This window comes from Camelus bactrianus, chromosome 36 (genome assembly GCF_048773025.1).
Source record: "Camelus bactrianus isolate YW-2024 breed Bactrian camel chromosome 36, ASM4877302v1, whole genome shotgun sequence".
NCBI classification, from domain to species: Eukaryota; Metazoa; Chordata; class Mammalia; order Artiodactyla; family Camelidae; genus Camelus; species Camelus bactrianus.
In genome coordinates, this window is record NC_133574.1 from 1,618,963 (window position 1) to 1,634,915 (window position 15,953).

The following is a 15,953-nucleotide window of genomic DNA, read 5'->3' on the forward strand; positions in this document are numbered from 1 at the left end:
TGAGTGGCGGAAGCCGACGGCCAGGACGTTAGCAGAGAGGACGCTTCTGGGAATGCACGTTCCGGTTAAGTGCCTCCTACACGGCCTGACCTGTTCCTAGTGAATCGCAGAGAGTCACACCTTTTACCATTAAGCTTGGAAAAAAGTACTAGAAATGATACGTTGTCAGGTTAATTTTAGTGCATGGTAGTATCTCACGTAGGTTTTCCCTTAAGCAGTTTGATTTTCTGTCTTTGTCAAGTGGATTTATGATTCATTCCACGTTTGTTAAAGGGTCTTTTTTCTGAATCATACTCTGCTGTGGAAGATAGTTTTAAGAATCACAAATGCCATGTTGGTTTTAAAATCTTAACGTAGTTGTACACGTTCTAAAAAAGAGCAGGGCCAGCAGCCAACCACCCCCCACCTCCACCCAACTACTAAATTTCCCAATTCCCGTTACATTTCTTACATTGAGTGTGTTCAGCTTGCGATGCCTTATTTTACGGAACTTTGGGAGTTCTAGTGATGATGTCATTTTAGGAAGGTACGGTTTATCATTCCGACTTAGGTTTAAATCGGGAGGGTTTAAAAAAGTTTAATTATAAAGCTTTATGGAGGGAGAATATAGATCAGGGGCAGAGCATGTGCTTAGCAGGCGTGAGGTCCTGGGTTCCATCCCCAGTCCCGCCTCTAAAAATAAATAACCTTAGTTACCCCACCCCCACACACCAAAATAAAATAATACAATAAGAAGTAAAAAGCATAAAGCTGTTTTTAAAAATTAAAAAAAAGAAACGTTAAGTTAATAAAGCTAAATATTAAAATAACCTCCAAGAACCTTACGAAGCGGTGCCAACTTCAAAGGGGTGGCGGGGTAGGGAGGTTAAGTGCCTCTTCACTGCTAACTTGAGGCCAAAATATTTCCCCTGAGACTGTCCCTCTGAAAGGAGTAAGACACTGGAAGGGAAACGGGCATTGATTTTATACATAAACTTTCAGTCCACACAGATCTCTAAGGTTCTATTTACGGGACTAATATTTATGGGTCAAACGACACGGCCGTCCATCAAGTTATTAACAGCCACATTCCTTCCTGAAATAGCCCAAACCAAAACCCGGGGCTCTGATTTTGTCCCCAACATCCGAGTAGATCCTCGGATCTCAAACTCACAACTGTATCTTGTCCCACTGCCATGCGCCAACGGCGGCAGGCGGAGTCCTAGAACGGAGACAGATTCAGGGAAACACGTCCATGTTGGGATTAATGAAGGATTCCGGTGAAGGGCTTCTAGAAACCCAGCCAGGAGGAGGCCAGGTGCTCACCAGCCAGACCGCAGGTGCGGGGGAACTCTCAGGGAGCAGGTGCCTGCGGCCCGACCCCGCTGATTCCCTGGTCCACAGCACCATCTAGCGTCGCCTTCCATCCGCCACTGAAGACGCTGGTCCTGCATTACTAGATTATTCTGGTACCTTGAAGGAATGCTTCTGCCCCATGGGAACAGGATGCCTCAACTCTGTCCTTCATTCCCGACCCACGGAGCACCTGCTCACAGGCAGTGACTTCCCCGTCTCCTCCCACTGTCACCCTCGGGGGGTAAGGGACAAGGTCGGGCAGGGTGGCCGGCTTGCTTACTGTGCCCGACAGAACCCCAGAGGGTGGCAAAGTCCAAAGAGGAGAAAAAAATTGTGAGGCCGGGATAAAAACAGACGCATCCGTGTTCGTCTTCCTCCGTGGTCCCCGGCACACAGCGCCTAAAATCCTCGTAATTTCTACATGATAAGAGTACAGAGGGCATCTCTGCTATAACATTGTCTTTCTTTCTTTCTTTGGTAGTTTTTGAAAAAGCTCCAGAGCTCGGGTAAAAGCTGAAAAGAAGTGTCTTTTGTTATTCATAACAAGCCTTTTTCAATCCTTGAGTCTGTGCTAATCAGGTGACCCCTGGGAGGCCCCCAGGTAACCACCTGATGGGGGCAGGTGGCCAGGGAAACCAGCTGCATGTGGTTAGACGGGTGGGGCCGTCAGCCCTGCCCCCGACCTGCAGGGAGGAGAGAGGGGCTCGAGATGGCCTTAATTGCCAACAGCCAAGGATTTCCTTAACCTACGCATGCGATGAAGCCTCCAAAAAAACCCCAAAGACGTGGCCGGAGAGCTTCCCGGATGGTGAGCAGGGGCAGATGCGGGGAGGGCGGTGACCCCAGGGGGCAGGGACCTTCACACACACCGCCCTTTGCCCCTGTTCATCGGGCCCTGCCTGGGTTGGACCCTCCGTAGCAAACTCGTCACCGAGTTACCAGACCATCAGCTCTGCGGGTTGCTCTAAAAAAATCATCTGGAGAACCACCTGGAGTCCTCGGGTGGGAAAGCACCCCGGTGAGAGCAGGAAAGAAAAAGGTCGTTTTTCTTGGCAGCACCGTCCGAACCTGGAAGTTCCCAGGCGGGAGTGCAAAGGCCAAAACTGTCACACATTTCCACCTGGCCGAGCACTGTCACAGGTCCAGCCCGCAGAAGCACTTCAAACCGAAACCGTGTTCCCTGGGCAAGCTATTTTTGGTGACCCACAAGCTCACATGAATTTAATTTTTGCTGCGTAGCGTTGCTGGGACATAAGCGAGCAGAGGAAGGAACATCAGGTGTCACCCCGTTGAGAGTATTCGGCCCTGTTGACTCATGATATTTAAAGATACTCAGCAAATAGAAGAGCCGACCTGTTGACCACAACTCCAAATAAAAACACGAATGCAGCTCCCAAATTCCGTCACTTAAAAACAAATTTTTTTTTTTAAAGGAACCAATGCTCCCTTTCAGTGGTAAGGACGAGCAGGCAGGAGTGAAACCCCGTTTAGAATTAGTCTGGCCACCAGGTACAAGGAATACACACAGGGCATTGGAGCGATTCGCAACTCCTGGTTGTTTCTGTGTTTTTACAAGAGAAACTTGCGACATCCTCTCGTCTCTCCCCCCTACAGACAACAGTAACCACACACTCAGTGTGTGTTCATTGAGAAACACACTGTCAACACACTGATTAATTCAATAACCTGTAAGAATCTGTGGGCGGGTTTTTTTTCCACTAAGACCATAGACTTTTGAAAAAGCCCTGCCCTCCCTTTGGGGGGAGTTGTGGGGCCCCTCACCTCCCCACCCGCTCCCAGGACCCACTGGCCATCACCCAGCGCACGGTCGGGGTCCGCCGGCCACATGAAACAGGACAAAAATCCACGCGCATCCTGGGACCAGTACAGCCAGACGGAGGGCAAGTTAACACAGTCCTCTCGGCTCTGCTGACGCCAGGACAACGGGCTCCTCGCTCTGCATCACCGATTATTTTTCTTGCAAAGCCTTTCCTTTCGCTAATCCAAAAGCAGGACTGCGCACGGCGGCCTCAGTCCTGTGTCCAGTTCCTTGGGAGCTCTGGCATTTTCTTCTATTATTTTCGAACTCCATCCGGACCCGAGAGCACCCCACGGTCAGCGGCAGAGCCAGGATCCTGCCAGGCAGCTCTGTCGGCCCAAAGCACTGGGATCCGGGATCCCCTGCTTCCACGAAGTCTGGAACCTGCTTTCCTTCAACCCTCGTCGACGTCCACGCGGTCTGCTAAGCACCACCCCTTACGGTGACTTAAGTGTCTACAGCTTCTAGAACCACTTCGCTGTACGTGGGGAATGAATACAATACTGCACACCAACTCTATTTCAATTGAAAAAAAAAAAGAGTTCTGACTTCTAGAGCAATTGAGAAGTGATTTAGAATCAAACCCTTGTCTACCACCATGAGAAAGGCCGCAGGTGACTGTTCACCGGTTGGTGACTGTGCCGGGGGCCGGGGACAGAAGGGTGGAGAGGACTGGCCGGTCCTAGGAGACTCTAACTCCCCTACGCCAGGGAGCCTGGGCTCCAGCCCTGCCCGGGGCTACGGATTCAGACCTCCTTTTGCTCCTGACTTCTGAGGGGTGATGCCCAGACCCCTTCAGCTTTGATTCCCTGAATGCACGAGTGGGTGGAGACGAATCAACTATCCCAGGAACGCATGGCTAAAATCCCATCTCATCCAGGAGAACCTGAAACCGGAAACCCCGGAGTTACTGACTGAACCCCAGGTTTATGGTCCCCATCCTCCGCCTGCACGCGGCCCGCCACACAGCAGTACAGCGCCTGTCTGCGCAGTGGAGCGGAGCCAGGTCCACGGGGCTCTCTCGACCCCTGACAGCACACACTGGACACACGTGGTGCGGGTCCTCTGTGCCAGAGATGAGGGTTTGTGATACCCTGGGAAATCATCCCGCACCGGCCTCCTGTCCCCGCACCCAGGAGAGTGCAGTGCGGTCCCGAGTGAGGCAGGAAGGCACCTAGGGTCTGCGAGCTCTCACGGTGGCCCCCAACCCCCAGACGAAGCAACACACATTTAATAACGGAAAGGACTCTTCCAGATTAGCAGGTGCAAACGCCACATCTGACCATTAGGGAAAGTGAGGTCCACAGCAGCAGAGACGCAGCGTGCCACACAGTGACCTGGTGGCCTGGCCGAGCCGAGGGCCTGACATCTGAGCTGTGTGTCCAAGGGCAAGGCGGGAGCCACCAGGAGCAGCCCTGCCTGTGCGCTCGCCACGGGCCCCTACGTTTGACATCGCTGATACGTGTACCCCTCCAGATCAAAAGTGTAATGGCAGCTCTTAATCGCTTCTCGATGCCTCAGCCCCAGGAGGGCCCGTCCTGGACGGGAAGGGGACGCCGCCCAGGGCAGGGCCGCCGGGGTGACTCCAGCTAAAGACAGCAGAGCCCCTTCCCGCCACATGACCCGGACGCTGCTCGGACACATTCCGGACCCACCAGCTGGGAGCCAGGGAGCTCCCCAGCCCAGCACCCGACCAGCCTGGCCGTTTCGGACTCACAATCAAATACACTCAGTGGCAACATTCAGGGCAGTGGTTTTTTAATTTAATCTAATTTTTTATTGACGTGTAGCTGATTCGCAACGTGTCAGGTGCACAGCAAAGCGATTCTGTGACACGTCTACATACACATCTATTTCCTTTCCAGATTGTCCTCTATTATTTGTTATTAAGAGAAAGCGATTATAGTTCCCTGCGCTGTCCAGGAGGTCCTGAGGGTGGCGGTTTTTAAACATTTTGGGGGGTCAGAGTTCCCTTTTATAACTGGTTTTCCTCCCCCCATTTCAGTTCACACTTTGAAAATTTTCAGTAGGGCACAGAACATTCCGTTAAATCAGAAATGGAGAATTTACACTTGAAAACAGATCTGAATCTGAGAGGCAGGGTGGCCCACGGAACTGCAGCAGGATTTCAGGACAGAAAACGCTTTTTGTTCATCAGCCCACGAATCGCCCAGTTTCCAGCCCGAGGAGAAAGGCGTGAACCCCAATCAGGTGGCACCCCGTGCTCATCGGACACCACGGCGATGAAAACTTTGGGTTTATTAATACTCAGTTGTTAGGTATCTCCGATAATCAGAGCGAAGAATTAAGACGATCTGTTTTTTCTTTCTCTGAGACATTTTTAAAAAGAACAAGTGTATAAACCCTGCACCTGCACCTCTCCCCGTCCCCCCCAAAGTCCGCAAAAAACTGAAAGCCAGGACTCAAGAGGCGTTTTGCGCGCCCGAGCTCACAGCAGCAGTAGTCACAACAGCCAGGGGGTGACGGCACGCTAGAATCCGTCAGTGGGCGTGTGGATAAACAGAGTGCTTGCTACGTGCAAGGCAACAGTCCCCGTTACTGAAGGAAGAGGCAATTCGGACTCACATGGGATAGACCAACACTGCATGCTGCCATCTACCCGAGGCCCCTGGAGCAAACTCCTAGAGGCAGAGAGGCGAAGGGTGGGTGCCGGCGGCTGGGGGCGGTGAGCCGGCGGGCTGGTTTCGCGGCTGTAGACTTTCCCTTTTGCCGATGACGACAGCTCTGTGGGCGGGTGGATGGTGGTGACAGGCTGCAGGACAGTGTGAACTCACGCAAGGCCACTGAACGGCCCACCTAAAACTGGTGAAGACGGTGCATTTTATGGCAGGCGTGTTTTACCACAATTAAAAATAATAATGCGTTAGTAAAACGCATTTAAAAGGTGGAATGTTCAATATCCTCCAATGTGGACACTTGAAGCCGTTTTCTGGCTAATCTACTCGGGCACCTTTAAGAAGCCCTTGGGCCTAAACCCAATGCCACTGGCTGGGGCTTCAGGGGCACGGGGTCCTGGGCAGCCCCGCCCCCCGGAGACCCCGCCCACCGCTAGTGCACCTGCCGCAAGCCCCGCCCCTCGGGGGGGGACAGACTCGCCCTCCCCGACTCCGCGCACTCGCGTCCTCCCTCCTGCCCCGCGCGAGGCCACCCCGCCTGCTCGCCTCGTCCCCTGGGCCCACGCACCTGCTCACAGGCGGCTTCCTCCCCCACCAGAACCGAGGACACGGTGCGATGTCGCTCCCGATGGCCATCACAGGGCTGGGCTCCTGGGGGCCAGCGCAGGTGGCCCAGGGTGACCGATGGGGACAATGGTTTAGTGATGAAGAGTCCAGGGCCCCTCCCAGAAGAGAACCACTGCGTCTCAGAGGCCCGGCCAGGAGGTCGAACAAGATGCGGGCAGCGCCCAGGTCCGGGAGGCTGAGGCGGTGGGGGGACCCCTGGGGCTGGCTTCTCGGGTGACCCGCCAGGTAACCTGGGGCACGCTGGCTCGTGGAGCCCCAGGACCAAGGTGCTTGCTTCCTCAGTGACGCCAAACACGAATTCCTTTTCCCACCCAACAGTGATTCTGTGGACCGCGACAGGTGGGTATTCGAACCTACCTGTGTTCATAAGGTGTTCATGTCTCCATGGCTCCTGCAAAGCCCCGCCAGACGGAGGCTGCGATAGCAGAGCCTGGAGAGATGCAGTCTGCATCCTCGTGCACACAGCTGTGCCCTCGGCTCTTCCCCGTCTCGCCGAGTGGCCAGAAGGGGCCCGGGATGCTGGCTGCAGCTACTCTCAAGGTGGGGGGCTGGGTTACGTCCCCCCATCCTGACAAACCCGTCCTTCTCAGTGCCAGGTCTGTGACAGCCCGGGAGGCTGCCGTGAACGGAGGGGAGGACGTGTCACAACGCCCGGGAAGATCTCAGAATCACATGTCCATATGGTGGCAGCCCGACGGGAAAAAAGGAACTTAATGATTAACCACTCTGGACTCTGATCCCAGGGTCACTGACGTTTTTAATCGAAGCTTTAGAGCATTGTGGAATTATCCTATCCGAAAACAAAGAAAAGAAAAGAAGAAAAAGAAAAGGAAAGAAAGGAAGGGAAGGGAAGGAGAGGGAAGGAAAAAGAAAAAGAAAAAGAAAAAGAAAAAGAAAAAGAAAAAGAAAAAGAAAAAGAAAAAGAAAAAGAAAAAGAAAGGAAGGAAGAAGGAAGGAAAAAGAAAGGAAGAAAGGAAGAAAAAAAGAAAGGAAGAAACAAAGGCAGGCCAGCAAGCTACCTTATTCCATACAATGATTCGTTCCATTCACTGAAATCCAAAAGCCGGAACCTGATGGTCAGTGAACATGGCCGAGAAAAGAGTGGACATTTTCCATCTTTTTTGGATTTTCTCCTGTCTCATCATCGCAAGGAAGGACCTGAGTTTCTTTCAGGTCTTTGAAGACTGATCTGTACCATGAAGCACATGGCAACACAGGAAAGGAATTTTCCACGACCTGCCAAGCAAGGACCCAGGACCAGGGCTACAAATTGCAGAAAAAAGTACAGATTCGCTTGTGACATTAAGATCCCTACTTGTACCATTAAAGGACAGTGGGGGGCGGGGGGACAGAAACATGCTCACAAAATATCACTCAAAAGGGTCGGAGATTACTGGCATCTTTGTCGCATGTTCCTTAATGATTTAATCTGTTTCTTCTCAACCTTCGAATTTTGCTTCCTAACTCTTCGATGACATCATGCATCAGGCAGGAGCCTGGGTGCAAGAAACTGCAGATGACTTGTCATCCTGGAAGGTTCTCAACTTTCTACGAATCCTAAAAATATTAATCCGAGAACACTGGACTCGCACAGGGAAAACCCAGGGCAGCGTCCCAGAGTCTTGTCACTCGCCCGCCCCACACTCTCAAAAAGGCAATTTTTTTTTAAAGGTAAATAAATTAAGACGCGGGACGTCTCTGTTACTCCATTAACATGAAAACTCTCTGATTCTGTGACTCTACCTCCATCAGTGGAAAATTCATCCCTGTTAACTCCCATTTTTTCTTCATTCGTCAAATATTTACCGAGCACCAGCTCCACCCCTGACATCACTGCAGGGACTGGAAATACAGACGTTAAGAAAACAGAGGAGAACCCCGCCGCCTGAATGTAGCGAAGTCCTAACCGACAAGCTCTGGAAAAGGTGCGAAATATAGTCAGGAAGGAGGTGAAACTTTTTTACTGCCTCTGAAAAACATAATTCTCTCTGTAAAGAAGCAGAAACGTGCTCCGCTTAGCAGACACCCTGAAGACGGCAGGGGCCCCGTGGAAAGGGGCCACCTCAAGCCCACGGGGGGAACCCCAAGTGAGCATCGTGCAAGAGAGGCCGGGGACCTGCAGGTGGCAGAAAAGAGGGCAGTCTGTGTCCTCAGACCAGAACAGCCTCGGTAAAAGTTAACAAAGTGCTCGAAACCAGGGAAGTATCCCAGAGGCCAGGAACTCCCCCGGGACGGCCGCGCCCCACTGCTTGGCAGGAGGGGAGAGTTTTAACATCAAATCTGTTTACATAAGGCATTAGAGGACAGTCAAGTAGAGGGCACTGAGCTCTAGGAAGAGCCCGGTTTCTCAGGCATCAGGATGGGGAAAGATCTTCCACGAGGACGAACCAGGCGATTCCAAGAAATGGCACGTCTCCCAGAACGCGATGCCCGGGAGAGAGGAGCCGTCTTTCTGGGATGTGGGTGGAAACAGGGTTTAACTGGAAAGCTGGGACGTTCGGGACAGGGCCGGTGGGGCCCGGATGGTCTATGTTTGGGTCTCTGGAATCTGTCTGATGAGCCAGACCACCTGGAGAGCTTCTGTGTGTGCACACAGGTTCCCGGGACGCACCTGGATTCATTCTGCATCCGAATCAGGGGTTTTTACTCAAGATAATTTGTCGCCAAGAGAAATAACAGCTCACATACAAGGGGCACCCTCTGAGCAATGGCCCAGGAGGAGGAGAACTCAAGGCGGTCCGTCTGGGAACTCGGGCTGTCACTGATGGCCAGGAATTCTGGTGGAGCCAGCACCGAGGGAGAGGCTGCACATACTGGACCCACGGGAGAGGGGAGGATGCACATTTTGATTTTTTATTATCTCTCCACGCATATAAGATTGCACGCATTAGGGGGAGGGTGTAGCTCAGTGGTAGAGTGTGTGCTTAGCATGCACGAGGTCCTGGGTTCCATCCCCAGTCCCTCCATTAAATAAACTAATAAATAAAAAAGATTGCATGTATCTAATGATGATGATAAACACCACCAGTTTTCTGAGCTCCTACAAAGTGCCAGCTTTTATGCCGGGCGCATCTTCCAACCAAAGCAGCCAAGGAGGCATCTTTAAGATTTCAGATAAAGACAGGGAGGCGTGGGGTCACTCAGCCGCCAAGACCATGACAGAGCGTCAAATACAGCTCCCAGGTGAACACACTGCTTCCCTGGTACGTTGTCATTTTAATTTTCTTCCTTTTTTTCCTTGCTAAACTTCGAGTTTTAGTTTAATTCTTTAGTTCTCCATCACTAACCTTGAGTTTCTCCAGGCTGGATGGACTGTGTCGTCTTTGGCCCTTGCGTCCCTACCTGATTCCCCACCTGGCCCGCAGCCGGTGTCGGGAAATGAGCGCAGAATGCGTGGGAAATGGACTCACCAGCCTCCATCAATCAAGCCGTAGAATTTTCCAGAAGGTCAGACTGCCAGGCAGGGTTCCCAAACTCTGCTGAGTCCCCAGCCCTTTAGCTCCTGGGGGAAAAGGCCCAGCGGGGAGGTCACACACAGGCCACCAGCTGAGTAACTGCCGGGCAGGGGTGGGGGGCTGGGGGACGAGGCCCGGGGACCTCTTTGCAGGAAGCATCACCCAGCGGGCGGGACCTGCGCCCACGGGAGCCTGCCTGCCCCGTCGGGTCTACCTGGCGGTCCCCGAGGTCGCAGGAGTGACAGAAGGCTCCGATTCTGTCCGTTTTCAGGACGCGGAGCCAAGAGCACGCGCCCTGATGGGAAACCTCCCTCCCTCGGTGCACACGCACGTCCCCGCACGGCCGCACCGCCCCGGAGAGAGGACCGTCTTCCCACCCATCGCTGCCTCCTCCTTCCCTCCGGCTCCGCGCCCGCACAATGAAACGTCTGCGTCCTGCTAGGGGACAGCTGCTTAACGCCATGTGGGGTCAACCTCTCTCCAAACCAGTGCCTTTAATCACCAGCTCTGCCAGCAGAGACCGCGCAGGGACACGAGGAGCTGTGATGGTGGGATGCTGGGCGCTGCACCCAGAAAGTTCCAGAGTGCAGCTTGGCAGAAGGGCATCCTATATTCACTGCCCCTGGCTCCAAGGTCACCCTCGGCGAAGCTTTAATCAGGATTCCACAGCAAGGATCCCCCGACTGCTACACCCAACGCCCCATGCACTGGTCAAACACAGAAATCCAGAAAGGGAGGCGGCGAGGGGGGGCAGCCCTGGAACTTTCCCACGTGGCATCTTCCTCAATCCCACACCCATGAGGCAAGAGCCACCAGGCTCACCTCCAGCTTAGGCAGCCAAGGCTCAGAGAGGTTAACAGCCACAGCCAACGCCACACAGCTATTAGTGGGGTCTCAATCCTCACCTTGGCTTGGCTAAAAAACCCAGCAGCCTTTTAGTTTCCCCCAAAGATTAAAAACCAAAACAAGATTCCTTGGTCTCAAGGAAACTAGAAATGAAATGGGAAGCCAGGCGCACATGCGGCATCCTATAAGACAAGGCAAAGTGTGGGAAGTTTGGGGGAGACGTTAGAAGTCACAGGAGAAGACCCTCGAGGAAGCAGCTGATTTAAAGGGCGGGAGACAGAGAGGCGGGGATCCAGGAAGGCGGCCGCGGCGGCCGGGTCAGGACCAAAGGAAGCAGGAGGTTGTAAAGCTGGAGAGGAGGTGATCGGAGTTACCAGTTGCCCCCCGACTGAGGTAGGGGAGGACAGAATTGGACAGCAGGTCCCATAAGAACAGTCTGTGCAGCTGGTGCCCAGGGGACGCGTGCAGAGGGAGCTGTCACCACCCGGGTCCCTGAATCCTGCAGCATCTCCTCTGCGCCCTGACCGCCCAGGAGGAGGTCAGGACTGTCATTAAAGTCTCTCTCGGTCAGAATTAAGCCCAGAGTCGAGTAGGTGTCGGTTACGAGTCCCTGGCGCCTCCTAAGGGAGGAGCGGAGGGCGCTCCGGGCCACCCGGGAGGTCCTGGCTCCCGCGCTGGCACCCAGGTATCTAATTCCACTGAGACACCCGCTCCTCCGAGGGTCCCTGGAAGGATGCGCTAGACACGTGACGACAGGGTCTGCCCACAGGCCGGGGGCTGAGGTCTTTGGGAAGCTTCTTGGCAGTGGGGCTAATTCACCGAAGACCAGAGAGTGACTTTTCCTTACTGAAAATCTCCAGCTCGAGACCTTCCTCGGGGGATCGAGTTTAAAATTATATAAGGAAACTAACTCGCTCCGAAAATTATTTAGCCGGTATGGCTGGTTAACTGTGGTTAAAAAAAAAATTAGTTTAGGTATAATATAATGGAAAAAATATATTAGATTTTAGGAGATAGGAGAGTCTTGTTCTAAAAGCAGCTGAAAGGTGTTCATGCATCACAGATTTTAATAATGAAGGAATCGTATCTAAGTTGTGCCCGGCTGCTTCTAAAAGGGATTTATACTTTCTGGGGTGAAGAAGTCCATATTTGGGGGGTGGAGGGTGTAGCTCAGTGGTAGAGTGTGTGCTTGGCATGTATGAGAGGTCCTGGGTTCAATCCCCAGTCCCTCCATGAAAGAAAGAAGAGAGAGAGAAAGAGAAAGAAGGAAAGAAAAAGGGAGGGAGGGAAGGAAGGAAGGGAGGGAGGAAGGGAGGGAGGGAGGGAAAGAGGGAGGAAGGGAGGGAGGGAAAGAGGGAGGAAGGGAGGGAGGGAGGGAGGAAGGGAGGGAGGGAGGAATCTCATGAGAAAGGGGAAAAACACAACACACAAAGTCACACTGACAAGCCAGCTCACGCACGTAGGTGCGTGCAGGCGTTTTCCCTAAATTACCCAAAAATGCGAAGGTGGACAGACTTGGCTTTGACCCCCTGACCCCCATCTCACCACTGCGTGACCTCCCTCTGATTCCGGAGCAAGGACTGAACCTCCCCGCCTCGGTTCGCCTTTCTGCAGCTTTGGTGACTGAATGAATGAAAGCACGACATACGGGAGGCTGTTTAGGACAGGATTCCAAGTTACCACCACCACCATCACGACTATTAATTTTCACATAATTGTGTGAGCTGAGTGTCCAGAAAGGAATAAACCAAACTGCAAAGGGGACAGAAAAAGAAAAAGAGTAGCAGATCTAGGAAACCAGCTACGGCTACCAGGGGAAAAGGGGTGGGAAGAGATAAATTGGGAGCTTCAGATTTGCAAATATTAATTACTATATATAAAACAGATTTTAAAAAACCAGATTCCTTCTGCACAGCACAGGGAACTATATTCACTATTTCGTAGTGGCCTATAACGAAAAAGTATGAAAAGAAATACATGTATGTACATGCATGACTGGGACACTGTGCTGTGCACCGAAAAGTGACACATTGTAACTGACTCTACTTCAATTAAAACCTGCAAAGCGGTTACGGACTTGCCCACAGGGCAAGATGGCACAGGACGCAAAACAACAGACAGCCCCGAACCTGGGCGCCCCAACACCTGATGGCATTCAGAAGGGCTCCCTGAAGGGGAGGGACCAGAACAAGCTTATCTTCTGAGATCGATTTTATGGCCTCTAGTAAATGACATTCTTTTCTACTTTGCGGTCTTTTGTTTGCAAACAGACGGTCCTCGGAGACCAGGGCTGGAAGACACCCCTTGGCTCAACGATCTGCACCTGAGCTAGTGGACGGACCACGTGTCCGGGATTCACAACTCCAGGGACCACGGGCGGTAACACTTTGAAGGCATCTCAGGAGGCCTCCTCTCCCGTGGTCCCCACGCAGGCGCCGTGACTTTCCCGCCTGGGTTTTAAGCCTCTCAGCTCCCGGGGCATCTCTGCTCAATGGTGCTCTGGGGGGACACAGGGCTGGACAGCCCAGCCTCAGTGGTGAGCACAAAAAACGATCAGACACGACTGCTTTGAAACGAGAGGACGCCCGGCTTGCAAAACCCACAATTCGCTGAAAGCTCACATCTGAAACATCTCGTCAAGAAAAAGCCAAATACAGAATTTTTACATCGTGAAGCAATTCCACTCCCAAGTATCGACCCAAAGGGACTAGAAGCGGGGACTCCCACAGATCTCTGCGGCCCCTCGTCCCCTGCAGCGTGAGTCCCAAGGGCCAAACGGTGGATGCGACCCGAGGGTGGGCTGACGGATGGGGTGATACCCAGATGTAGTCTTTGCAGCAAAGAGCATCACTCAGCTATGAAAGGAGTGAGATTCTGACACACGCCACGACGAAGACGAACCTTGAAAACGTGATGCTACGTGAAATAAGCCAGAGGCGAAAGGATGAGTGTTGTGTGAGTCTGCTTGCCTGAGGTGCCCCAAAAAGGCAAGCTCCCAGAGACACGGAATAGAAGAGAGGTTACCAGGAGCCGGGGGGCAATTATTGCTGAGCAGGTGCAGAGTTTCTGTTCGGGATGATGCAATTTTTTTTTTTTTAAATAGACAGTGGTGAGAATTGCACAACACGGTGGATGCACTGAACGCCACTGAAACGTACACTCAAAACCGGGTGGAATAGTAAATTTCACGTTACGTCTATTTAAAAGTATATATTAAAAAATATATACTTTTAAATGCCGTCAAGCATAATTCCAGCTGTTACAAAACAGCCCGCTTTCCAAGGAAAACGCACCCCTCCCGCAGCAGGCTGCTAAGAAACGCAGGAGGCATTTTTTAGCCACTGTCACACAGAAATAAGCGGCTTACGTCTGGAATGAGCTCATGAAAACAAGAGCGTTAAATCCTCTTTGCCAGGGAGAAGGAACAGGTCGAGGAAGGTCGCAGCAAAGCTTTTATTCCGAGCACCAGGGCCCTTGCGAGGAAGCAGCCGACTCCAGATCAAAGACTTTCACAGGTCTGGATTCGGAGCCCCTGAAGGTTTGTCACCGAGCAGGACTCTGTTGTCACTGGTGACATGTGGTATTTGCAAGTGCTTAACTGTGTAGTCGTTTAAAGGGTTTTTCTCACGCCTTTGCTGACCAGGATTGGGCTGGAGAGCAGAGGGAGAACTCGGGGGATCAGCCTATCCCCCTGGCTTTGCTCCCGACACCCTGGAGAAGCAGCTGGGGAGTTCTGTGAATCTCGTTCATAACTCACCCCAGACGCGCACGTCTGCAGTAAGTTTCAGCCCCTTGGGGTTTCTTTGTATCCTGTTGTCCCCACCTGTGCAGACCCTGCCTCAGCCCGTCTAAAAGGGCTGAAGCTTGTCGGCCTGACTTTCAACGGCACACGTTTTTCTCTAGCGCGCTTGTCCCCAGACCCCCTTCCTAAGCACCTGTGTTTCAGACACAAGAACATTAGAAGGGTCCCAAAGCCGGAGGCCAACATCGTACCCGGCGGAAGAAAGGGGACCATTGCATCTGCAAAATTAAGAACAATCTTGCAATAATTTGTTACTTTGCATGTGATTTCTATGGAAACCAGCTCCGCCCCTTGAACTCTCACGGCAAAACCCCCACCTTCTCTCCCCGGCAGGCTCACAGTCTAGGAGGCATCGGCCCACTGTACCTCCTTTGCCTGCAAAGAAATACAGCTGCCTTTTCTACCTTATCCAAAACCCTGCCTTCGAGTCTCAGTTCGGTAAGTGGGGTGTGGAGGCTGAGTTTTGGCAACAGGTGAAGGAAAGAGGAAAGAACTTGGGTCTTTGTCAGATGCTGTCCTGTGTTCCGAGGAGGCTGCACGTGGAGCCTCCGGGGCGGGGATGGGAAGGACGGGCAGGGTGAGCCGCCGGGTCCTGTGAGCCGTGCACACCCCAGCCCTGGAGAGGGCAAGCACCCCACCCGGGAGGGCACAGGCCTTTGTGCGGCACTGCCAGACACAGACACGGGGGCCACGAGGACACCAAAGGGGAGATGACCCCCTTGAAAGAGACCCGTCCTTTCTGGCCCACATCCCAGATCCCCAATCTCCAGCTCAGGCGGCCTCCCGGTTTTTCACGGGAAGCGAGTGTCCAGCATCAGACGCAAACCCGCATGCCAACTGCCGGATGCTTTTTGCCCACTTTTCTCTGATTGTTTCTCTTACGCAGAGGATTTTGAAAAATAAACTAATACTTCACGTGTTACGTGCCCTGCAAACATTTTCCCCAGGCTGAGGTGCACCTTTGAGCACTTTGTATGCTGTTACGTTTGCATGGCAATTTTTACGTAAGGCGCTCAAACATCATTCTTCCTTGAGGGTTGTGCGAAGTCTTATTTAGGAAATCCTTTCTCAGCCTGAAGGTACAGAGATTCTCACTATTCATTAATTCTTATTAGCAGAAAAATTTTTTTAAAAAATGTTATGTTTCGCTTTTAGCGAGTAATTGACTTGAAACTGATGAGGGTGGACTGTAGGCAGTGGGGCTGCAGTCACGGGCCCTCTGCCCTCGACGCTCAGCCGGGACGTCTCTGTGCTGTGCTGAGTCTCTGCAAATGTGTGCGTCTCCTGATTCGATGTCAATTTGTCTGTCCTTGAACCAGTACCATGCTTCTCCAGCCGTGATGCCTCGCCAGAAGCCCTGCTGTCCGACAGTGCGATTCACCCCCACCCTCTCCATGCCCCTCATTCATCTCCCAGTTTGTCTTGGCTGTTAG

The 15,953-nt window shown here is 52.6% G+C and overlaps 1 protein-coding gene across 7 annotated transcripts in view; it reads right to left on the reverse strand.

Annotated features, from left to right (window-relative positions):
• The window catches only part of GRB10 (growth factor receptor bound protein 10), a 112,026-nt gene that overhangs the window by 52,525 nt on the left and 43,548 nt on the right, over positions 1–15,953 (reverse strand). Inside the window, exons 1-2 of one of the 7 annotated variants that reach the window (XM_074358592.1) lie at positions 6,359–6,747; positions 5,741–5,977 (exon numbers count right to left, since the gene is read on the reverse strand). The exons of 5 other annotated variants lie outside the window; for them this stretch is intronic. Coding sequence is in view for 1 of the 2 variants with exons in the window: in XM_074358590.1 (XP_074214691.1) it covers positions 6,775–6,868 (94 nt within the window). In the remaining variant the exon portion in view is untranslated. Of the gene's footprint in view, positions 1–5,740; positions 5,978–6,358; positions 6,748–6,774; positions 9,787–15,953 lie in introns of those variants that run through there. One more of the 7 variants, XM_074358590.1, reaches the window with a different exon arrangement.